We start from the raw sequence: 26330 nt of genomic DNA, 5'->3' as shown, positions 1-26330 counted from the left end.
TCAAAGCTCAGTTGTCCTGAGTCTGCACAACTCTGCCAGGACCTAGGATCAAGAGAGACACGCAAATGTTTTAGTACTATATCTCTTGACACAATGATGAAAATAATCATGGCATCTGAACCGTCAAGCTGCATACTGGACCCTATTTCAACTAAACTACTAAAAGAGCTGCTTCGTGTGCTTGGCCCGCCTATGTTGAACATAATAAATGACTCTCTATCCACCGGATGTGTACCAAACTCACTAAAAGTGGCAGTAATAAAGCCAAACCTTGACCCAGAAAATATTTGTAAAAACTATCGTCCTATATCGAATCTTCCATTCCTCTCAAATTTTAGAAAAGGCTGTTGCGCAGCAACTCACTGCCTTCCTGAAGACAAACAATGTATACGAAATGCATCAGTCTGGTTTTAGACCCCATCATAGCACTGAGACTGCACTTGTGAAGGTGGTAAATTACCTTTTAATGGCATCAGACAGAGGCTCTGCATCTGTCCTCGTGCTCCTAGACCTTAGTGTTGCTTTTGATACCATCGATCACCACATTCTTTTGGAGAGATTGGAAACCCAAATTGGTCTACACTGACAAGTTCTGGCCTGGTTTAGATCTTATCTGTCGGAAAGATATCAGTTGGTCTCTGTGAATGGTTTGGCCTCTGACAAATCAACTGTAAATTTTGGTGTTGCTCAAGGTTCCGTTTTAGGACCACTATTGTTGTCATATATTTTACCTCTTGGGGATGTCATTCGAAAACATAATGTTAACTTTCACTGCTATGCGGATGACACACAGCTGTACATTTCAATGAAACATGGTGAAGCCCAAAAATTGCTCTCACTAGAAGCATGTGTGGAACCGGCAAAGGACATACCAGGCTGGGGAGGCGCACTGGAGGCCTGGTGCATGGAGCTTGCACAGATGGCACCAGACTGATGACACGTTCTTCAGGACGAATGCCGTGCAGAACACACCTGGCCAACCTCTCTCCTCTCTCCCCCAACTTCTCCCTGACGGTCTCTGGCTCTTCAGGGCGAGTGTGAGGAACCGGCATAGGTGGCACTGGACTGGGGAGGTGCACTGGAGACCTGGTGTGTGGAGCAGGCACAGATGGCACCGGATTGACGTCACGCTCTTCAGCATACACCTCGCTACAACCTCCCTCTGGTATCTTTCATTGAATTCCTCCACCGACTCCCAAATGGGCTCTGGCAGTCCCCGCTGCTCAGTCGACCACCCCATGTGCCCCCTCCCAAAAAAATCTTGGAGTTTCTGTTGCCTCGGACCCCGACGCCGTCGCGGTCCTTCTTGATCTTTCTGCGATTCTCTCCAAGGAAGGGTCTCGCATCCTCCCCGGATTTCCTCCCAGGTCCAACTCACTTTATCCTCCCGAGCACGCTGCTTGGTTCTTGATTGGTGGGATATTCTGTCACGGTCGTGATAATGGACGGACCAAGGCGCAGTGTGATTTGAGTTCCACATCCTTTTATTAACTTCTTATGGTATAGGGGACGGTTGCGTCCCACTTGGGCAGAAAACGGAAAATACAGCGCGTAATTTTTAAAATCAAACTTTTATTAAATCACACATGTAAGATACTCAATTAAAGCTACACTCGTTGTGAATCCAGCCAACATGTCAGATTTTAAAAAGGCTTTTCCGCGAAAGCATAAGAAGCCACTATCTGATAGCCCAATAGTAAACAAAGAGGGTAGCATATTTCAACCCTGCAGGCGCTACACAAAACGCAGAAATAAAATACACTGCTCAAAAAAATAAAGGGAACACTAAAATAACATCCTAGATCTGAATGAAATATTCTTATTAAATACTTTTTTCTTTACATAGTTGAATGTGCTGACAACAAAACCACACAAAAATGATCAATGGAAATCAAATTTATCAACCCATGGAGGTCTGGATTTGGAGTCACACTCAAAATTAAAGTGGAAAACCACACTACAGGCTGATCCAACTTTGATGTAAGGTCCTTAAAACAAGTCAGAATGAGGCTCAGTCTTGTGTGTGGCCTCCACGTGCCTGTATGACCTCCCTACAACGCCTGGGCATGCTCCTGATGAGGTGGCGGATGCTCCTGAGGGATCTCCTCCCAGACCTGGACTAAAGCATCCGCCAACTCCTGGACAGTCTGTGGTGCAACGTGGCATTGGTGGATGGAGAGAGACATGATGTCCCAGATGTGCTCAATTGGATTCAGGTCTGGGGAATGGGCGGGCCAGTCCATAGCATCAATGCCTTCCTCTTGCAGGAACTGCTGACACACTCCAGCCACATGAGGTCTAGCATTGTCTTGCATTAGGAGGAACCCAGGGCCAACCGCACCAGCATATGGTCTCACAAGGGGTCTGAGGATCTCATCTTAGTACCTAATGGCAGTCAGGCTACCTCTGGCGAGCACATGGAGGGCTGTGCGGCCCCCCAAAGAAATGCCACCCCACACCATGACTGACCCACCGCCAAACCAGTCATGCTGGAGGATGTTGCAGGCAGCAGAACGTTCTCCACGGCGTCTCCAGACTGTCACATGTTCTCAGTGTGAATCTGCTTTCATCTTTGAAGAGCACAGGGTGCCAGTGGCGAATTTGCCAATCTTGGTGTTCTCTGGCAAATGCCAAACGTCCAGCACGGTGTTGGGCTGTAAGCACAACCCCCACCTGCGGACGTCGGGCCCTCATACCACCCTCATGGAGTCTGTTTCTGACCGTTTGAGCAGACACATGCACATTTGTGGCCTGCTGGAGGTCATTTTGCAGGGCTCTGGCAGTGCTCCTCCTTGCACAAAGGCGGAGGTAGCGGTCCTGCTGCTGGGTTGTTGCTCTCCTACGGCCTCCACCACATCTCCTGATGTACTGGCCTGACTCCTGGTAGCGCCTCCATGCTCTGGACACTACGCTGACAGACACAGCAAACCTTCTTGCCACAGCTCGCATTGATGTGCCCTCCTGGATGAGCTGCACTACCTGAGCCACTTGTGTGGGTTGTAGACTCCGTCTCATGCTACCACTAGAGTGAAAGCACCGCCAGCATTCAAAAGTGACCAAAACATCAGGCAGGAAGCATAGGAACTGAGAAGTGGTCTGTGGTACCACCTGCAGAACCACTCCTTTATTGGGGGTGTCTTGCTAATTGCCTATTGCCTACACCTGTTGTCTATTCCAGTTGCACAACAGCATGTGAAACTTGTCAATCAGTGTTGCTTCCTAAGTGGACAGTTTGATTTCACAGAAGTGTGATTGACTTGGAGTAACATTGTGTTGTTTAAGTGGTCTCTTTATTTTTTTTAGCAGTGTATAAAACATGCATTACCTTTGACAAGATTATTTTGTTGGCCCTCCAATATGTCCCATAGACAACACAATTGGTCCTTTTGTTTGATTAATTCCGTCCATATATATCCAAATGTCCATTTATTTGACGCTTTTGGTCCAGAAATAAAACAGCTTCCAAAAAAATGCAACGTCACTACAAAATATTTCAAAAGTTGCCTATAAACTTTGCTAAAATATTTCAAACTACTTTTGTAATACAACTTTAGGTATTTTTAAACGTTAATAATCGGTCAAATTGTAGACGGGTCTATCTGTGTTCAATACAGGAAGATAACAAACCATGCTACTTTTCACGTCTTGCGCAACTCTCAGTGTTACCCAGTTCCTAGATGGCCTACTTCTTCATTGCACAAATGAATAACCTCAACCAAATTCCAAAGACTGGTGACATCCAGTGGAAGTGGTAGGAAGGTTCCTAAGAAATCTCATTTGCCAATGAGAACTCAGTGAACAGACAAGAGACCAAAAAAAATAAAAAATCTGAACGGTTAGTCCTCGGGGTTTTGCCTGCTACATAAGTTCTGCAGGTGGGAACAGGGACACCTTAAGTATGATCCCCAATTAGAGACAACGATAATCAGGTGCCTCTAATTGGGAACCACACTCAAACCCAAACATAGAAATATATTGACTAGATCCCTGAGGGCTCTCTGTGGTCAGGGCGTGACACTGTGCCAGTTCGTCCTGTTTGTTCAAGTCAATCAGAGTTTTCTCTCAGCTCCTGCTTTTCCCCAGTCTCTTTCTTGCCCTCCTGGTTTTGACCCTTGCCTGTCCTGACTCTGAGCCTGCCATCTTGTGCCTTTGCTACTACTCTGGATTATCCACCCCCTGCCTGCCCTGACTTGTCGTTTGCCTGCTCCTGTTGCAATAAACATTGCTACTTCAACAGTCTGTACTTGGGTCTTAACTTAAACCTGATAGAAGTAGGTGTTGCAGTGTGACAGGTACAGTTGTTGACATGGGATGTGTGTTTGAGTGCCTCTGGCCACTTTCCTGGTCTGCAGCTATCAGAGGATCAGGCCAGGTGAGGACCAATTTTCTCCCCAGGCAGCGATAAGAGACTGCAGGTGTGAATACTCTCTGTACTCTGCTGTTCATGCTCCCAGGTGATTTTATTGATACGTGTTGGCCCTTAGGTCTTCGGCATGGCAAGCAGTACTGGAGTGCCAAGTCTAAGACAAAAAGGCTTCTCAACAGTTTTTACCCACAAGCCATAAGACTCCTGAACAGGTAACCAAATGGTTACCCAGACTATTTGCATTGTGTGCCCCCCCCAACCCCTCTTTTACGCTGTTGCTACTCTCTGTTTATCATATATGCATAGTCACTTTAACTATACATTCATGTACATTCTACCACAATTGACCCGACCAACCAGCTATCTGCATTGTGTCCAACCACCCGCCAACCCTTCTTTGTAGCTACTGCTACTCTCTGTTCATCATGTATGCATAGTCACTTTAACCATATCTACATGTACATACTACCTCAATAAGCCTGACTATCCGGTGTCTGTAGATAGCCTTGCTACTGTTATTTTCAAATGCCTTTTTACTGTTTTATTTCTTTACTTACCTACACACACACCCACAAACCTTATTTTCGCACTATTGGTTAGAGCCTGTAAGTAAGCATTTCACTGTAAGGTTGTTGTATTCGTCGCACGTGACAAATAAACGTTGATTTGATTCGTCAGGCAGTGAAGACTAAAGGGTCAAAATGTATCAATACAATCACCTAGGAGCATGAACAGCAGTGTGCTGCATTTTTCTTTTTCAGGAGTTCGCCAGTGTCCACCACCTGCCAAAAAAGTACCTAGATGTGAATATGTTCTTCAGCTTTTGTAGATGTACTCTCCAATGTGTAGCCTATTAACTCTCCCAACTGGTCTGGCACACCGATCACTAGCTTTAAAAGCAGCTTTCAACATAATGACTAATGTTAGTGCAGAGTGCTCTATTGCCCTACATTATGAGAACGCGTGCCATCATTACAATACAGGGGTGGAGAGTGGCAACTCAGAGCGAGCACATGGATAAAAGAGAGAGCATGTGCGGCTTTCTCACTTACGTAAATATATCCATGTACAAAAATGTGCTATTAGGGTTGCGTGACTCGCGCGCAACCGCGTATGCCGCTCCATCCTCTTCTGCGATTGTCAAACTGTTTTATACCACTGTGTCTCACCGACTACCAATATCAAGACCATAACCAACGTAAACTGTTAGTCAACATTCACATCGAGAATTGATAACTTCCCAAAACAGATTCCCACTGTGGAGCCAACGAGAAGTTCTAATTTCCTGAGTGTATTTGCCTATTGCTGGAACACGGACCGGACAGCTGTCGGATTGTGTCAGTACTCCGGGCTATTTTCTATTTTCCCACCTACAACCCATGTCGAGTGGCCGGTCAGTCCTGGAGGGCACGGGAGGAGCTATGAACGGCACCCTGCGCTCGGTTCGGAAGGGCATCTCTTGTCGGTTCCAGGACCCAAACTGCACGCGCAACGTGGAGACGCTTTCCTCCTGGAATGACACCGTGGTCAATGAGTACCGGCTGGTGGATCTGCCTTCTGTCACCTCTGTAAGTGTTTCACCTGTGCATTCTGTCCCAGGGAAACGAAATAAATAGTCGAAGTAGCCTGATCATTCATGCAGGACATAGGTTTGAGTAGAGTGGTTTGCTTTGAGTATGGTTGTAAGAATTTGCTATGATTGTACATGTTCCTCATGTCAAGTCATTTATTTAAATGACTGATGCAGCTATAATTTCTGAATGTTATTGCCTTGTCTTGTTCAGAAATCTTTATCTAAGTAGATCAACAATTCAGATGGACATAGATAAAAAAAAATAACGGATATTTTTTGCATGATAGACACATTAGGCCTAGAAATCTACTCTCAGCAAAAAAAGCTATCTTGACAGCTGTTATGAAACGCATGAATACCATTCTTCTCTGGGTGCAGATTTGACCTGTAAAAAATGCTTATCCATTCACACTGTAAAAAAGTGTTAAGTTCTACAGAGCAGATCTGACTAGAGAATGAAAAGTAAGCAAGATGTGCATTACACTTGTAGTCAAATAGGATCATGTGCATCAAACATTCATGGTTTGGTTAGACTGTCGATCAATAATAACGTACAGCAATGATTCAGAATGGACTCGCATACTTCAGCCTCACTCTTTGTCTGTACTGTATAGTGCCTCCCCAAGGCTATCGATTTGTCACCTATTTGAAAAGCTTTATTGATGACGCATGTCCCTGTTCCTAGCTTTTGCTCTCTCTCTTTCTGCCTGTCTCTCTCTCTCTCTCTCTCGCCTGTCTGTCTGTCGGTCTGTCTCTGTGTTTGTGTGTTTCATAGTTATTTGTGAGGTATTTAATGTAACTGTCTAGCTTGCATTCTCGTCTGTCTTACTAAATTGTTCTTAAAGAATGTTACTCACAGTGTAAATACTAATGCTGAGCTTTTTTTTTTTTTTAAATCAAAGGGTAAATGAGGTACAGAGCCCTTTTGGTGGATAAATATCACCTGCCACCTTTGATTAAATATCAGGATGTCTTTCTGTACATTCTGATGGCATTTCCCTGTGTCTGTCCCTGTCCATGAGTTGACACAGCTGTGAGGGATTGCATTCAGATAAGGGGTGTCTGAGTATCACAATTAGACCGCACAACTTCAATCAGAACCATCCTGTCAGTATAGAAAGGTTTGAAACAAACAAAATAATAATTTAAAAAATCCGGAATATATTTGTTCTACTTTCATGCTGGATTTTGATGTGAATGTTTTCATTCAGTGATAGCTGACTCATTTTAGCTGCTCCCTCCTGCTTTCCCTCCCCTATCCCTATCTTAGCTCAACATACAGAATTGCATCAAATTCCTTCACAAAATTTAAAAAATGCACACCCCTGCATTTCCAGATATTGTTTGTTGGTCTGTTAATTTTGGGGTTTTTCCACACGCACTAAAATCACCGCCGTCAACTTTCGAGACAGAAGTCTCCACGGCATACACAGACAGACGCCGAGTGGCTCGAGCATTGCAATACGTTGTTGGGTTTTGCATAGAAAGAGCACTTCATTGATATTGTGTGAACAATAGCAGGACTGTCAGTTTGTGATTAGATGTGCACTTGGGAAAATGCACCCATCCATCTTCATTCCTGAAGGAAACGAGGCACTGCAGAAGGTTGACAATTTATGCAGTACAAAAAAAAACATGAAATGTATATTAATAGACAGAAATGCATTCCGTATGTCCCATAGGCACTTGACATGTCTGATTTCTCGTGGCACTTCTGCATTTGTAGCCAGACATAATGAGATTGCCAGAGGCTGTTGGAAAATGGGTTAGTGGCACTGTCTATTGTGTGTGTGATTCATATAAACATAAATAAAAATAAAAATCTGAATCCACTTACACCAGAGTGACTAGGGTTGTTGATTCATAAAACAGGCCTTCCAGAGATTAAATTAAGCCAGTGTAATGCCAACCTCTGGAATGCAATCACCCAATCCTTTTAGTCACCTTGTGTTACAGTGCTGTAATGACACAGCTGGAGCAGCAGGTGGCACACTACCTCCTGATAATGGCTGATGGTCACTGACCTTCAGATATGTTTTTTTATTTGACTAGGCAAGTCAGTTAAGAACAAATTCTTATTTATACCCCTGCCAAACCTGGACGATGCTAGGACAATTGCGAGCCGCCCTATGGGACTCCCGATCACAGCCAGAAGTGCCTTAGACCGCTGCGCCACTTGACATGTAGTCCTGTGGCCTTTCCCCAAAACTCCTCTCTTAATCCCCAATATCATATCTATCTGAAGAGTTGACAGGTGATTACTATACCCAACCGATATATTGGTTTACCGATATTATCGGCCGACATTGTCCTTGTAACGCTATACCGGTATTGGCTCTTTAATATCAGCCTCACGTGCCTTCTTCACACTCTAAATACTCAGTTATCTGTTCCATTTAGTAATTAATTTAAGCACGACCCAAAACCCCGCCCGGTTGTTGTGTGGTATTTAAGCCTTTACATTTGAAAGACCATGATGACGCCAGGAGCGGTCCAAAAAACGGCCTTAATTAAATCCCCATATCAACAGATGTTCCCACAGAGGAGGCACTGTGACTGTCTCCGGCACATCAATAACTCTGATGCCGGGGGCGTTGTGTTTACATGCAGGCAAACTGTCTCAATCGATTCTCCTCCACTGAGCTGTACACGCACATGACAGAAAAACCAATCGCCCAGGTAATCCAGCCAGAGGCCTTCAGCACGACAGAGGGGGGGAAAAAAGAGATCAATTCAGAAAACCCCAAGTTGAACCATCAATCATTAAATATGTATCGGAGGTGAAAGATCAAACAAAGGGAAAAAAGTTCACAAAAGTCATGTTCATCTCATCCACAGCCATGTTGTAGCCTGTAATACTATAAGCCTGGCAAGCAAAGCTAGTCAGGCTCTGGCTCACTGAGATTCTTATTTCTACACCACGCACAACCACTTCAAATGGTGGCTTTCCAATTCAAATCTCCCTGATTAGAAGCATGGAGGTCCATCAAGAAATGGGATTGTGGAGATCTACATACAGACACTGTGTCCACAAAGTATCCTCCTCCGATAACAGATGATTAGCCTGTCAGACCGTGTCCACAAAGTGTCCTCCTCCAATAAGATGATTAGCCTGTCAGACTGTGTCCACAAAGTGTCCTCCTCCGATAACAGATGATTAGCCTGTCAGACTGTGTCCACAAAGTATCCCCCTCCGATAACAGATGATTAGCCTGTCAGACCGTGTCCACAAAGTGTCCTCCTCCAATAAGATGATTAGCCTGTCAGACTGTGTCCACAAAGTGTCCTCCTCCAATAAGATGATTAGCCTGTCAGACCGTGTCCACAAAGTGTCCTCCTCCAATAAGATGATTAGCCTGTCAGACCGTGTCCACAAAGTGTCCTCCTCCAATAAGATGATTAGCCTGTCAGACTGTGTCCACAAAGTATCCCCTTCCGATAACAGATGATTAGCCTGTCAGACCGTGTCCACAAAGTGTCCTCCTCCAATAAGATGATTAGCCTGTCAGACTGTGTCCACAAAGTGTCCTCCTCCGATAACAGATGATTAGCTTGTCAGACTGTGTCCACAAAGTATCCTCCTCCGATAACAGATGATTAGCCTGTCAGACTGTGTCCACAAAGTGTCCTCCTCCGATAACAGATGATTAGCCTGTCAGACCGTGTCCACAAAGTGTCCTCCTCCAATAAGATGATTAGCCTGTCAGACTGTGTCCACAAAGTATCCTCCTCCGATAACAGATGATTAGCCTGTCAGACCGTGAAATGTCAGAATAATAGTAGAGAAAATTATTTATATTTATATCATTTCTTTCATTACATTCCTAGTGGGTCAGAAGTATACATACACTCAATTAGCATTTGGTAGCTTTGCCTTTAAATTGTTTAACTTGGGTCAAATGTTTCTGATAGCCTTCCACAAGCTTCCCACAATAAGTTGGGTGAATTTTGGCCCATTCCTGACAGAGCTGGTGTAACTGAGGCCGGTTTGTAGGCCTCCTTGCTTGCATACGCTTTTTCAGTTCTGCCCACACATTTTCTATAGGATTGAGGTCGGGGCTTTGTAATGGCCACTCCAATACATTGACTTTGTTGTCCTTAAGCCATTTTGCCACACCTTTGGAAGTATGCTTGGTGTCATTGTCCATTTGGAAGACCCATTTGCAACCAACCTTTAACTTCATGACTCATGTCTTGAGATGTTGCTTCAATATATGCACATAATTTTCCTTCCCTCATGATGCCATCTATTTTGTGAAGTGCACCAGTCCCTCCCGCAGCAAAGCACCCCACAACATGATGCTACCACCCCTGTGCTTCACGGTTGGGATGGTGTTCTTCGGCTTGCAAGCCTCCCTCTTTTTCCTCCAAACATAATGATGGTCATTATGGCCAAACTGTTCTATTTCTGTTTCATCAGACCAGACATTTCCTGTTTCATCAGGCATTTCTCCAAAAAGTACGATCTTTGTCCCCATGTGCAGTTGCAAACCGTAGTCTGTCTTTTTTATGGCGGGTTTGGAGCAGTGGCTTCTTCCTTGCAGAGCGATATAGGACTCGTTTTACTGTGGATATAGATACTTTTGTACATGTTTCCTCCAGCATCTTCACGAGGTCATTTGCTGTTGTTCTGGGATTGATTTGCACTTTTCACACCAAAGTACGTTCATCTCTAGGAGACTGAACGCGTCTCCTTCCTGAGTGGTATGACGGCTCCATGGTGTTTATACTTGCATACTATTGTTTGTACAGACGAACGTGGTACCTTCAGGTGTTTGTAAATAGCTCCCAAGGATGAACCAGACTTGTGGAGGTCTATCTTTTTTTTCTGAAGTCTTAGCCTATTTCTTGTTATTTTCCCATGATGTCAAGCAAAGAGGCACTGGGTTTGGAGGTAGGCCTTGAAATACATCCACAGGTAAACCTCCAATTGACTCAAATTATGTCAATTAGCCTATCAGAAGCTTCTAAAGGCATGACCTCATTTTCTGGAATTTTCTAAGCTGTTTAAAGGCACAGTCAACTTAGTGTATGTGAACTTCTGACCCACTGGAAATGTGATACAGTGAATTTTAAGTGAAATAATCTGTCTGTAAACAATTGTTGGACAAATTACTTGTGTCATGCACAAAGTAGATGTCCTAACCAACTTGCCAAAACTATAGTTTGTTAACAAGACATTTGTGGAGTGGTTGAAAAATGAGTTTTAATGACACCAACCTAAGTGTATGTAAACTTCCAAATTAAACTGTATACCTGTATGTCTTATCTCTATCAGAGTGTGTTTGTACAGCACTGAAAGAGGAGAGAGGATAGAGGCTCAGATGCTGGTCGGACAGTGAGGCAGACAGGCAAACGTGTCCACACATAAATGCATCGTGACTCTACAGCAACGGTCATCCTTCTGTATGTATCTCAGTGTTTAGAAATTGCTTTTTGAAGGTGCTTTTTGAAGCTGATAGAAATCCTAACCACGCTGTGCGGAGTGCCTCTCAGTGGGACTGTACCACGGTAGCTGTGTAATGATGATGTAATAACTGTTTAATTGCTGTGTAGTAAGAACTGGGTTAGACTGTCTGATGGGTTAGGGCCGCTGTTTTATCACGCAAGAGGCAAAACTCAACTAAAGAGAAAACAATTACTGCCTTGCCTTGGTCATTACAAATCACTCACTTGATTTACATTGATAATAATTAATAATTAGGAAGATTGGACCGTTATTAAACAATCTGTTTCCTTTCTGGAATAGGTGGCCTTGAAAACAGTCTCCCACTGACTCTCACATGCCTCTCCCACTCATGACCACCCACCACGGCACTGACCGCTGGCTCTGATAGCGACAACTTGTAATTACTATTCTAAAGAGGGAGACCTGAACTGTCTCTGCTCCTAATTCATGCCGAATTAAATGAATTGACCTCGTGTATGAGGATGGCAGGGCTTCAGTAGCGTTCACGCTGTCAATTCATGCAAATGGTAATCAGATATTGTTGGCGTCAGCAGGTTTTCGAACGTAGCATTAGAGTCAGCACTGAATCAGTTAAAATCGATATAGCTTTATTATTTCCCTCAGGCACAATTATTAAGTCAGAGAGGACAAGAGCACAACTATATCCTCCACAAGCTAGACAGAAAGAGAGTTTGGACACACCTACTCATTCAAGTTTTTATTTATTTATTATGACTATGACATTGTAGGAAAAAAAGTGTTAAACAAATCAAAATATATTTTAGATTGTTCAAAGTAGCCACCCTTTGCCTTGATGACAGTATTGTACATTATAACTGACAATTAGACTGTACAGGTGCATTAAAGGATGAAACGAGAATGATTCCATGATGTAATTGATGCTGTTAGAAAAGATTCAACTAGAGACACAATGACCTAAATACTGTATACCCTGATGTATTTTGTAAGACTCAAGGGTTGACTGCCTTTAGCACGCACACACACGCGCGCGCGAGCGCAGGCACACACAATCACACAACAAAAACTCCCGTTACTCTGTGGGTGAGGCAGCAGTGTAGTCTGATCTCGTGTGGGAAGAAACCACGGCTGCTGCTTCACTAATGAAAAGAGAAAAGAGTCCCTGAGGATCTCAACGTTACAACAGGAGTATTTTCATCCCCTTATAGAGGGATGCTTTTTAATAAGCAAAACTATTCAGATATGATCAAACTCAACAAAAAATTTTAATGAACCTCTGCAGAATAGTGGTGCCAGGAAGGAACTCTTTAGTCAGCCAGACAGATCTCAGTTGGTCTTTAGTGGCACTATGACAGAAGTCCTCCTCCTGGGCTATATGTAGTAAGCAAGCAATCTGAAGCATGTTCATTAGCCAGAATGTTTAGAAAGCTTTTGAGATTTCTTACTGTCATTTGAGTGCTGTACCTTTGCTCAGAAAGCAAAGATATAAACAGGTGCCTTTTCAAAAACCATGTTGGGTATTTTCTTCAAAGTTTATTTTTTTCACGCTTGATGTATCACTGCTTATTTGTTCATTGAAAGGGCAAAGCTTTTATGTTTTTTTGTTCAGCCCTTCCTGTGATCCAGCGCACTTTGAGATCATGCGGAAGAATACCCACATTGACTGAACCTCCTGGCTGGCCCAAATACATTTTTTGTTGAATCAGGTTGTCTTCCATAGAAAAACTTTTTTTTGAAATGTGTAGCCAGAGACAGTTAATATCATGAGTCATCTGTCGCATATAATTGTCACGTTCGTTGTATGGAGGAGACCAAGGCGCAGCGTGGTAAGTGTACATTCTTCTTTAATAAAGAAAGAATACTGAACAAACAAACAAACAAACAAAATGAACTGTGAAGCAAATATGAGTAGTGCAGACAGGTAACTAAACATAGAATAAGAACCCACAAATAACCTAGACAAAATGGCTACCTAAATATGGTCCCCAATCAGAGACAAAGATAACCAGCTGCCTCTGATTGGGAACCAATTCAGGCCACCATAGACATACAAACCCCTAGATATACAAAACCCCCTAGACAATATAAAACTAACATACCCACCCTAGTCACACTCTGATCTAACCAAAATAATAAAGAAAACAAAGATAACTAAGGTCAGGGCGTGACAATAATAATATGAATGATGGAAAATGTCTCGGCTAAGTGAAATAAAAGGAAAAAAAGGAAATGGAGTGCTGTCCAGATGTGCATTTCAAAAAATATATATTTCCTATTTATACCATGGCATTGTTGAATACTTGTTTATAATTGGCTTGAAGGGCATTATAAAGCGTGCATTATTTCCCTATAATGAACAGTATATTTGCATGGTAGAATTCAATGGCTATAGTTCATTCTTACATGTTCTAAGGTTGAGCTGCTTTTGAAAGCAAAAGTCGAATTAAAAACATTATAGGCATTGTTGAAATGTATTTTTTGGAATTAAGTATCTTATTGGCTGCCAACCTCTCTGTCACCACTTCTACCGAAGCCTGACTCCCGACTCCTGAGGTGGACAGGGCCTTTGGTCACCTGAGGGCTCTGTTTACCTTGGCTCCCGTGCTGGCCCATCCGGATCCCTCTTTGGCATTCATAGTGGAGGTGGACGCGTCTGAGACAGGGGTAGGGGCTGTGCTGTCTCAGCGCTCGGGTACGCCACCAAAGCTCCTCCCCTGTGCCTTCTTCTCGAGGAAGCTCAGCCCGGCGGAGCAAAACTATGACGTGGGGGACCGGGAGCTGTTGGCTGTCGTCAAGGCTTTGAAGGCGTGGAGACATTGGCTTGAGGGGGCTAAACACCCTTTTCTCATCTGGACTGACCACCGCAATCTGGAGTACATCCGGGCAGCGAGGAGACTGAACCCTCGCTAGGCAAGGTGTGCCATGTTTTTCACCCGTTGTGTTTTCACCCTTTCTTACAGACCAGGTTCCCAGAACGTGAAGGCAGACGCACTGTCCCGGCTGTATGACACAGAGGAGCGGCTCATGGATCCCACCCCCATACTCCCGGCCTCCTACCTGGTGGCGCCGGTAGTGTGGGAGCTGGACGCGGACATTGAGTGCAGAGCCCGCTCCCCTCCAGTGTCCTGCTGGGCGTCTGTATGTTCCATCTGCTGTCCGAGACCGGCTGATCTATTGGGCCCACACTTCACCCTCCTCTGGTCATCCAGGCATTGGTCGGATGGTGCGCTGTCTGAGCGGGAAGTACTGGTGGCCCACTTTGGCTAAGGACGTGAGGGTTTATGTTTCCTCCTGCTCTGTGTGCGCCCAGTGTAAGGCTCCTAGGCACCTGCCCAGAGGTAAGCTACACCCCTTACCCGTTCCACAGTGGCCATGGTCACACCTGTCGATCGATTTCCTGACCGATCTCTCGCCATCACAGGGAAACACCACAATCCCGGCTGTTGTGGATCGTTTCTCTAAGTCCTGCCGTTTCCTCCCTCTGCCCAGTCTCCCTACGGCCCTACAGACTGCGGAGGCCTTGTTTACTCACGTCTTCCGGCACTACGGGGTGCCTGAGGACATAGTGTCTGTTCTGGGTCCCCAGTTCACTTCGAGGGTCTGGAGGGCGTTCATGGAACGTCTGGGGGTCTCGATCAGCCTTACCTCGGGTTTTCACCCCGAGTAATGGGCAGGTGGAGAGAGTAAACCAGGATGTGGGTAGGTTTTCGAGGTCCTATTGACAGGACCGGCCGGGGGAGTGGGCAGTGTTCGTGCCCTGGGCAGAGATGGCCCAGAACTCGCTCCGCCACTCCTCCACTAACCTCTCCCCCTTCCAGTGTGTATTGTATCAGCCAGTTCTGTCTCCTTGGCATCAGAGTCAGACCGAGGCTCCTGCGGTGGACAACTGGTTCCGGCGAGCGGAGGAAACATGGGACACCGCCCATGTTCATCTTCAGCGCGCCGTGCTGCGTCAGAAAGCCGGCGCAGACCGTCACTGTACTGAGGCCCCAGTGTTCGCACCGTGGGACCGGATCTGGCTCTCGACCCGAAACCTGCCCATCCGCCTGCCCTGCCGAAAGCTGGGTCCGCGGTTTGTGGGGCCATTTAAAGTCCTGAGGAGACTGAAAGAGGTAAGTTACAGGTTACAGCTTCCCCCCGATTACCGTATTAACCCCTCGTTCCATGTGTCTCTCCTCAGGCCGGTGGTTGCTGGCCCGCTCCATGAGTCTGAGGTGCGGGAGGTTCCTCCACCTCCTCTGGACATCGAGGGGGCCCCGGCGTGCTCCATTCGTTCCATACTGGATTCGAGGCGTCGGGCGAGAGGCCTTCAGTACCTCCTGGACTGGGAGAGGTATGGTACGGAGGAGAGATGCCGTGTTCCGGTGGAGGACGTGTTGGATCCTTCAATGTTGCGGGAGTTCCACCGTCTCCGTCCGGATCGCCCTGCGCCTCACCCTCCGGGTCGTCCTCGAGGCCGGTGACGGCGCGCTGCTGGAGCCGTGCATCGTGGGGGGGGGGGTGCTGTCACGACTTCTGCTGATGTCAGTTCCTCTCCTTGTTCGGGCGGTGTTTGGCAGTCGACGTCACCAGTCTTCTAGCCATCGCCGATCCATTTTTTCATTTTCCATTTGTTTCGTCTTGTTTTCCCACACACCTGGTTTTCATGTGTGCAACTGATTACACACACAGTGTTTTTCACATACAATGTTTTCAACCCATTGTTTATATTCATTTATACAGTAATTATTATTCAACATGTCCTCACCTGTGATTTTAACTCTCTACCTCTTGACGCATGGCATTCTGATATTCCTGCTACGCCACCATGTCTATGTCAGTTATCAGTTAATCTGAATATTCTCTCATAATTGATTTGATTGACTTATTTAAGCATTTTTTTGTTGATGATACCTAATTATCTAATGTTAGTGGGGCATATTACCCTATTTTAATGTTACTCCTTAATCACTATGATAAATAAAATTGTTTTTCTTGAGTGTACTGTTAACAGAGTTGAGGTTTACTTTGAAGTGCAAGGTGTGGCAATACAGATTAACTCAATTTCAACACAGACATGGTGGCGCAGCAGGAAGATTGAAGTGTTGTGAATTTACAGGTTTGGAGTTCAAATCCCTAGGGGAGGATGTTGAAGATGAATTACTGTATAAATTAACATTCATCATGTGTGTCAAATATGTAAGTTGAAAAGTTTAAAAGCACTCACTGTGCGACTAGTTATAGGTAAGATGCCCAAATAAAAATGTTTTGTTGAATGAGCATATGAGACAATTTGAGAAAACACATTATTTTAAGTTGAGATCATTTTTGCACAAGTTTTCTCATGTTGGACCTAAGTTTGGGAGAACTAAACATTCTAACTTCAGGTAACACTTTGACCAAAAAGTTGAATAAACTAAAAAAAGTCTGTGAAACCAATTGCTTAATAATATTTAGTTGAAACAGCTATTTGTTTTTTACAGTGCATAGTCATAATAGAAAACAAGTTGTAATACCCCAAGTAATCACTCCTGGTCAAATCATTCCAGTGGACATATCCAAGGTGTCAGTGGATCAAAATAGTGGTGTGATGATGACAGAGTAAGTAAGATTATTGACTGCCATAAAAGTTGATCTTCAGCTTAACATTGGCTCCGAGAGTTCAATGTGGAACCCATTGTTTTCTTTGCAAGTTGTGTAAGTTCGCCGGAGAAGCCCACACTATCCCAGACATATCTCCCTTATAACCCCTGACATATGCTGGTATTCTGTCCAGGACATATCTTTTCCATTATACCACCCTGTCTGACTGTCTGATGTAGCACCTCTGACTCTTCTTCCTGTTTGATCTGTGGACAGGCAAAGTTTGGGGGCTTTTTATCTAAACCCAGTTCAAACATTTCTCTTAGTGGTTGTCAAACACTGCCACCTGGGGGATGCATCGCAGACGGGTGTGGTTCATCTGAAGTTATCAAAGGAATTCAAGGTCTTTGTCTACAGAGCTAGTGGCCTTGGACTATTTGTTCGGGTGTATTTGTGTGTGGGCCATTATCATCATTGTTGTCGTCATAATTGTCCTACTCCTCCTCGTCATAACAATTGTCCTCTTCCTCTTCTTCCATCTCCTCCCATTCCTCCTCATAATTGACCTCCATTTCCTCTGCTACCCCTCCTCCCCCTTCTCCTCATGTTCTTCCCCTTCCTCTTCCTCTTTCTCTTTCTCCTCCTCATCCCCATCATTTTATTTCACAATGTTATTACCTGCGCCCCCTTCTCCCTGTTAGACTCTGTGAGAGTGGGGGTAGTGTGAGACCACCATACATATGCGTGCATTCCACTCAGTCTGAAGTGACTGAGACTTGAAATGACAGGGAGATTTCGCCTGGTCTTATTTATTCCATCACGCCTGTGTTGGTGGGGACATTTATCCCTGTTGATTTGTGTCCTCTCGCGGCAGCTTCAGAGCAGTCGAGCAGGAAGTTGACCCTGCGTACCCTGCGCTACTAACTCAACCAAATGCTCTCTTCATTAAAACCATTCCGGAGACCCTCCGGATGGAGAAGGATTAAAAAACTGTGATGTTTGCGTATTGATTTTAATTTGTGAGAGTGAATAAGGAAACTGTCCTTCAAGTTTTTGAATCCAAACGGCTCTTCATTCGTATTGAAGCTCAGAGAAGTTCATTTCTCAGATGGCCAGTGAATTATTCACAGTGGAGGAAAACGAATCCAGATGATTATATGCAGAGTTTGTCTGCTTAGTGCTTTAAGGCTGGATAATCACTTAATAATTATTATTATTATCTTTTATCTTTTTGCAGCCTTGTAGAGAAAAGGAAAAGGTTGAAAACAGTGTCATGGTCTAAATCGGGGGGTATAACTCTCCAGTGGTCTACAATCACAGTCCTGCTAGTTTTTGTTTTCCCCTGGAGCCTAGTTGATGAATTAATGCCACTGACTGCCCAAGTCTAAATTAGCCACTGATTAAAATGGCAAGAGCGGAAACCAGGATGCACTACCCGGCTAACAACAAACACTCCCACAACTTTAGAGACGTTTCCTTAAGAGTCTCATTTGTTCATGTGCATGGACTGTTTTCAAGAGACCATTCCCTTGATGTCAAATAGAACTTGCCCAGAATGTGGTTGCCATGTTCTCTGAATATAAGATATTAATGTCCTAGAAACTTTTCATGGGAACCATGCAAGAACATTCATGTGTCCAATGACGTTTAAAACATAGGACGTTCTGTCATGGTCCCCTGGAGGTTTTTGTCTAGTTCAAAGCTTGTTCCAGCGTCATCCCTAAAGACGTTTTTAGGACGTCGCCTGATGGTCTTAAAGAAACGTTCTCCCCCCAAAAATGTGTTTACACACCACCCCTTGTTACTGTTTCCGAGCCCATCAAGGCCCCGATTGGTGAACCACTGATCCATTCACACCTCTTTGTCTCTAACAAGATTAGGGACACACAGAAACAGTGCTTTTAACATACAGTGTTTTCCAATTACATACAACGAGCCCCAAAAGTATTGGGACATGGCATTTTTTTTGTTTTGGCTCTGTACTCCAGCACTTTGGATTTGAAATTATAATGACTATGAGGATGAATGAAGTGCAGATTGTCAGCTTTAATTCGAGGGTATTTTCATCCATAACAAGTGAATCGTTTAGAATTTACAGCCCTTTTTGTACATAGTCCCATATTCCTAGCACGCAATGATTACATCAAGCTTGTGACTCTACAAATTTTGTGCCCAATAGAAGTTAATGGTAATTAATATATCGTGTCACTTTGGAATCACCTGTATTGTAAATAAGAATATAATGTTTCTAAACACTTGTACATTAATGTGGATGCTACCATGATTACGGATATTGATACTTGTGCGTCTAACTTTGTCACTCATCATGATTCACGATTCATTCAGGATTATCCGTAATCATGATAGCATCCACATTAATGTAGTGTCATGCCTTCTCCCTCTCCTCCCCTCTGGTGTTCGATGTCGCCTGTATACTAACCACCGGTCCTGGGATCCATCATTACACACACCTGGCATGAATCATTACACGCACCTGTACGTCATCATGTAGGCACACCAGGACTCCATTACCACACGTATTACCTCCCCTATATCTGGCACTCCCTTAGGTTCCTTCCCTAGTAAGTATTGATCCTGTGTTCATGCAAAGATGCTACTGTTATGTTGTCTCCGTCCATGTTTGTTGTTGTATTAAACGTTTCACCTGCTTCTCAACTCACAGCCTCTTCTTTACAGAATACTGACTCAAACCATGGAAGCAGCAGGAGGACAAAATATCTCCCAGATGGTCAATGAGCAGGGATACCTTCTACATCAACACCAGGACCAGCTAGGGAGAGGTTCTTCGCAATGTCTTGAACATACCCGGGAGGCGTTGCCGTCAACTAGCGGAGGATACACTACAACCAGTCGAACCAGCGAGCCAGCACAACAGCCCATTCAGCAACCCGCTCAGGTCAGCGATGCCCGTTTGTCCCTCCCAGATAAATATGACGGCACCCCATCTATATGCCGTGGCTTCCTATTTCAGTGCTACCTCTACTTTACGCACCACAGGGGAGCCCCCAACACCAGAGGTCCAAGGTTACCAAGGTTATTTCTCTGCTGACTGGGCATGCTTTGGAATGGGCCATGGCCGTCTGGGAGAGGAGGAGCTAGCTTCATATGAGGGGTTCATGGCTCTGTTCAAATGCATATTCGATCATCCCCCAAAGGGCAGAGAGGGGGGTGAGCACTTACTCCAATTACGGCAGGGGGACCAGACGACTGCCGAGTACGCACTCACCTTCCGGACAGTAGCAGCATCCAGCTGGCGCTTTGCACGCTGTTCTGAAGAGGTCTGAGCGAGGAGGTCTAGACAGAATTGGCCTGTCGAGACGACAACCTCTCTTTGGACGCACTCATTGCAATGGCCATCTGTCTGGATAACCTACTACGGGAGCGTCGTTAGTTATCACTTCTCTCCCTCCCTCAGGGAACACTCTGGATCAGAGCCTGAACCCATGGAGGTAGGGGTCTCACGTCTCCCCACGGCGGAATGATGCAGACGGAGACAGCTGGGGCTCTGTCTGTATTGTGGTCAAGGGGGGCACCGGTTCCAGCAGTATCCGGAACTTCCTAATAGGGGCTCCACAAGAGCAGAGGGGCGGCCATGTGATCTTCCACCTCATAGGGCAGGAGTGAGTATTCCATCTTCCATCACTTTCTGCTAAACTCTTTCTGGTGTCCATCACACTAGTTGACTGTCCCTCATGTACTATGTCTACAGCGTTAGTGGATTCCGGTGCCGTGGGGAACTTTATTGACCAGACCCTTGCCTCCTCTCTTAACATCATCTCATACCCACTCTCCTCTCCTTTCCCGGTTCAAGCCCTTGATAATCGGCTACTAGGATCCGGAACCATCACACACATCACCCAACCACTCACCCTCACTGTGGAGCCCATTCATCACAAGATCATCCTCGGCCTCTCTTGGCTTCAATTCCATAATTCCACCAGCTCATGGTCGAGGATGAGAATCACAGACTGGTCACCCAAATGCCGGAGGACCTGCTTCCCCATCCCCTGTGGTTCCACGTCGATTGAGAGTCCTGTGCTTGCCCTTCAGCCTAACATCCCGGAGGTATACCAGGACCTGCGGGAGGTATTCTTCAAGATCCGCACCACCTGTCTTCCCCCTCATCGCCGCTGGGACTGTGCCAGTGACCTGCTGGCAGGGTCTGCGCCTCCATGCAGACGCATCTACCCTCTGTCGGTGGTTGAGACCCAGGCCATGGAGGATTATATCCAAGAGGCACTCCAACAAGGTTTCATCCGCACGTTCACTTTTCCTGCGTCAACTAGTTTCTTTGTCGTGGACAAGAAGCCTGCGACAAGAAGTCCCGCAGATGAGCAGGGACCCTGGGCATCTTTCTTTTGGTGCTTTTCAGAGTCAGTAGAAAGGCCCCTTTAGTGTCCTAAGCTTTCATAACTGTGATCTTAATTGCCTACCGTCTGTAAGCTGTTAGAGTCTTAACGACCATTCCACAGGTGCATGTTCATGAATTGTTTATGGTTCATTGAACAAGCATGGGAAACAGTGTTTAAACCCTTTACAATGAAGATCTGTGAAGTTATTTAGATTTTTACGAATTATCTTTGAACGACAGGGTCCTGAAAAAGGGACGTTTCTTTTTTTGTTTATTTATGTAAAAAATAGGGACCAAAATGGAAATAAGTCCCTGACTTTATTGTGCAATCCCGGTCACATTTATAAATCTTTGTGGGCCACGGCCATCTGGTAGAGAGGAGAGGAGCTGGGTTCCTATGAGTGGTTCATGGCTCTATTCAGGGGGTCTTCGACCATTCACCAGAGGGCAGAGAGGGATGTGAGCGCCTACTCCAACTACGGCAGGATGGCCCGACCGTGACGGAGTACACGCTCACCTTTCGGACAGTGGCAGCGTCCAGCGGATTAAATGAGCCGGGGCTTCTCACCCAAATCAGAAGAGGATTGTGCGAAGAGGTCCAGACGGAGTTGGCGTGCCGAGACGACAGCCTTTCCTTGGATGCTCTCATCACGATGGCCATCCATCTGGATAACCTGCTTCGGGGGTGTCAGTAGCCCCATCGCCTCTCTCCCTCCTTTGTTGACCGTTCTGAGTCAGAGCCTGTACCCATGAAGGTAGGGGCCACACGCCTCCCTGTGGCCGAGTGACACCTTCGGAGACAGTTGTGGCTCTGTCCCCATTGTGGTCAGGAGGGGCAGTGGCTCCAGTGGTGTCTAGTGTGTCCCAATCTGAGGTCCATTAGGACATGCTGCAAGGAGGCATGAGGACTGCAGACGTGGCCAGGGCAATAAATTGCAATGTTCGTACTGTGAGACACCTAAGACAGCGCTACAGTGAGACAGGACGTACAGCTGATCGCCTTGCAGTGGCAGACCATGTGTAACAACACCTGCACAGGATCGGTTGGCCTGTTGTTGGCCTGTTGTAAGGCAGGTCCTCACCAGACATCACCGGCAACAACGTCGCCTATGGGCACAAACCCACTGGACCAGACAGGATGCTGGACCAGACAGGACTGGTAAAAAGTGCTTTTCACTAACGAGTCGCGGTTTTATCTCACCAGGGGTGATGGTCGGATTCGCGTTTATCATCGAAGGAATGAGCATTACACCGAGGGCTGGAGTGGGATTGATTTGGAGGTGGAGGATCCGTCATGGTCTGGGGTGGTGTGTCACAGCATCATCAGACTGAGCTTGTTGTCATTGCAGGCAATTTCAACGCTGTGTTAAAGGGAAGACATCCTCCTCCCTCATGTGGTACCCTTCCTGCAGGCTCATCCTGACATGACCCTCCAACATGACAATGCCACCAGCCATACTACTCGTTCTGTGCATGATTTCCTGCAAGACAGGAATGTCAGTGTTCTGCCATGGCCAGCGAAGAGCCCGGATCTCAATCCCATTGAGCACGTCTGGGACCTGTTGGATCGGAGGGTGAGGGCTAGGGCCATTCCCCCCAGAAATGTCTGGAAACTTACAGGTGCCTTGGTGAAAGAGTGGGGTAACATCTCACAGCAAGAACTGGCAAATCTGGTGCAATCCATGAGGAGGAGATGGACTGCAGTACTTAATGCAGCTGGTGGCCACACCAGATACTGACTGTTACTTTTGATTTTGACCCCCCCCCCCCTTTGTTCAGGGACACATTATTCCATTTTTGTTAGTCACATGTCTGTGGAACTTGTTCAGTTTATGTATCAGTTGTTAAATCTTATGTTCAAACAAATATTTACACGTTTTCTGAAAATAAACACAGTTGACAGTGAGAGGACGTTTCTTTTTTTGCTCAGTTTCCCTATACAATTACATAGATACAGAGACACAGACAAAAAAATGCTCAACCTCAATATGAGTATGAGGGGGGAGTTTAAGTACAAATCTTACAAGCTTGCTTGGCTGGTCTGTAGCTTATTCTTTAGATGTTTGGGACTGCTGCTGGACTAGCGCACTTGCCAGAGTCTTGTGCGTGTCTATAGCTAGGTTTCCTTCCAATTGGTAACAGATTTTCATCTAAAATCTGCATAGAAACCATGTGTGCATTTCAGAGTTTCCTTTAGGAAAATTTGACGCCGGACAAAGTGACCGTAAATATTTTAAATGTTAACTCTGTTCCTTGGGTTTCCATGTGTAGCTTATGTCAACGTTTATAGCCTATTTTAGGGGGGTGGTTTTAGGCAACTTTCATAAAGCAATAATTGTCCACCTCAAGATTCAGCTGTCAGAGATTTGAGCACTAAACGGATCAGGGCATTGCATGCATAGGCCTATAGGCTTAGGTGTCCAATGTATGATGTTAATATAAAACAATAGTATATAGCCTAAATAAAGGAAGAGAAGCTTAGCCCCAGAGAGATTTAAAAAAAAATCTTTACTTAACTTGGCAAGTCAGTTAAAGAACAAACTCTTATTCTCAATGACAGCCTAGGAACAGTGGGTTAACTGCCTTGTTCAGGGGTAGAATGACAGATTTTTACCTAGTCAGCTCAGGGATTTGAGCTTGCAGCCTTCCGGTTACTAGTGCAATGCTCTAACCACTAGGGTACCTGCCACCCCATTTACACATATATTCATTGCATTGTGGTGTTGTAGGCTAGTCCAGGTAGGATAATTGTATTGTCCCTAAACAAGATCAATAGGGGAGCTTTTTGAGCTGTGTGTCATGTCTTTGCTGTTATTTCATGCGCACATGGCCTCTCCACTACCTATCAGCTATTCCTATTTGTACTTATGGATTCATATTGGAAATTGCACAACAACAAAAAATGTAACGATTTTATGTGTGATATGATTGCTAATTAGCCTATTGCAGATCTGCACAAACAATCCACCTTGCACTATTGTCACTATGAATGGTGGACAGAGGGCAGGATGGACCGTTAGACTGGTAGACTATACTGACCTGTGGTATAGTAAAAGTTAGCACACGGAAAAGTACCAAAACACTTTGATATAGGGGAGGAGCACGCAAGCAGATGAGTAAATTTGGCGAGGATGGAAGAAATGATATAGTAAACCAAGGAATAAAATGCACTACTAATCCACTGTGCCCAATAAAAAAAACACACAACCCTCCTCAAAGCAAAAAAAAAAGGTTTGTCAACCCTCCCCTATTTTGAACCACCCCTCCCCCAGTAGATTGCGACCTGTCCCTTACCCTCAGAAAACTTGACACACGAATGCTCTTGTAATGTTCCCATGAAACGTGTCTAGAACATTCACATCTTATATTCTGAGAACATGGCAACCATGTTCTGTGTTTGTTTGTTGTGATGTTAATGGAATATTCCCCTAACCCTTCAGAAAACTGGACATGAATGATTGTTGCAACGACCAATGAAATGTGTCTAGAACATTAATATGGGATATTCAGAGAACATGGGAACTACATTCTGGGTGAGTTCTGTTTGATATTAAGGGAATGTTTGCCTAACTCGAAAGCCAAAACATGCTAAATAAGTTCTCTGGAGGTTTTTGCTAACAGCACCAGCCAAAAGTTTGGTCACACCTATTCATTCAAGGGTTTTTCTTTATTTTTACTATTTTCTACATTGTAGTTTAATAGTTAAGACATCAAAACGATGAAATAACACATATGGAATCATGTAGTAACCAAAAAAAAGTGTTAAACAAATCAAAATATATCTTATATTTGAGATTCTTCAAAGTAGCAACCCTTTGCCTTGATGACAGCTTTGCACACTCTTGGTATTCTCTCATCCAGCTTCATAAGGTGGAATGCATTTCAATTAGCAGGTGTGCCTTGTTAAAAGTTCATTTGTGGAATGTCTTTCCTTCTTAATGCGTTTGAGCCAATCATTTGTTGTCACGCCCTTATCTGTTTCACCTGTACTTGTGCTTGTCTCCACCCCTCTCCAGGTGTCGCCCATCTTCCCAATTATCCTCTGTGTATTTGTACCTGTGTTCTCTGTCTGTTTGTTGCCCGTTCGTCTTGTTTGGGCAAGCTTACCAGAGGTTTTCCTGTCAGTGCCTAGCTGTTCCCAGCCGCTCTTGTCGCGTCCTCCTGGTTTTTGACCTTTGCCTGTCCGGACCCTGTACTAGCCCGTCTGACCTCTGTCTGGCCTGTCCCTGAGCCTGCCTGCCGTCCTGTACCTTTGCCTTACCGTGGTTTATCAACCCCTGCCTGCCTTGACCTGTCTTTGCCTGCCTCTGTTGCTACAATAAACATTGTTACTTCTACAGTCTGCATCTGGGTCTTACCTTGATTCCTGATATTTGTGTTATGACAAGGTAGGGGTGGTATACAGAAGATAGCCCTATTTGGTAAAAGACCAAGTCCATATTATGGCAACATCTCAAATAAGCAGAGAAACAACAGTCTATCGTTACTTTAAGACTTGAAGGTCAGTCAATATGGAACATTTCAAGAACTTTGAAAGTTTCAAGTGCAGTCGCCAAAACAATCAAGCGCTATGATGAAACAGGCTCTCATGAGGACCACCACAGGAATGGAAGACCCAGAGTTACTTCTGCTGCAGAGGATAAGTTCATTAGAGTTACCAGCCTCAAAAATTGCAGCCCAAATAAATGCTTCACAGAGTTCAAGTAACAGACACATCTCAACATCAATTGTTCAGAGGAGACTGCGTGAATCAGGCGAATTGCTGCAAGAAACCACTACTAAAGGACACCAATAAGAAGAGACTTGCTTGGGCCAAGAAACAAGAACAATGGACATTGGACCGGTGGAAATTTGTCCTTTGGTCTGGAATCCAAATTGGAGATTTCTTTGAGGTGTGGGTGAATGGAGGATCTCTGCATGTGTATTTCCCACCGAAAAGCATGGAGGAGGAGGTGTGATGGGGTGGGGATGCTTTGCTGGTGACACTGTCAGTGATTTATTTAGAATTCAAGGCACACTTAACCAGCAT

The 26330-nt window shown here is 45.0% G+C and overlaps 1 protein-coding gene across 1 annotated transcript in view; it reads left to right on the top strand.

The window, feature by feature from the left end:
* The first annotated feature begins 5745 nt into the window (after positions 1 to 5745).
* Positions 5746 to 26330, top strand: part of LOC139381407 (melanopsin-A-like) — a 75865-nt gene continuing 55280 nt past the window's right edge. Inside the window, exon 1 of the mRNA XM_071124908.1 lies at positions 5746 to 5934. Within this exon, the coding sequence (XP_070981009.1) occupies positions 5746 to 5934 (189 nt within the window). The remainder of the gene's footprint in view (positions 5935 to 26330) is intronic.

This window comes from Oncorhynchus clarkii, chromosome 23 (genome assembly GCF_045791955.1).
Source record: "Oncorhynchus clarkii lewisi isolate Uvic-CL-2024 chromosome 23, UVic_Ocla_1.0, whole genome shotgun sequence".
In the NCBI taxonomy this organism is placed as follows: domain Eukaryota; kingdom Metazoa; phylum Chordata; class Actinopteri; order Salmoniformes; family Salmonidae; genus Oncorhynchus; species Oncorhynchus clarkii.
This window is presented reverse-complemented; position numbering and strand designations above follow the sequence as displayed.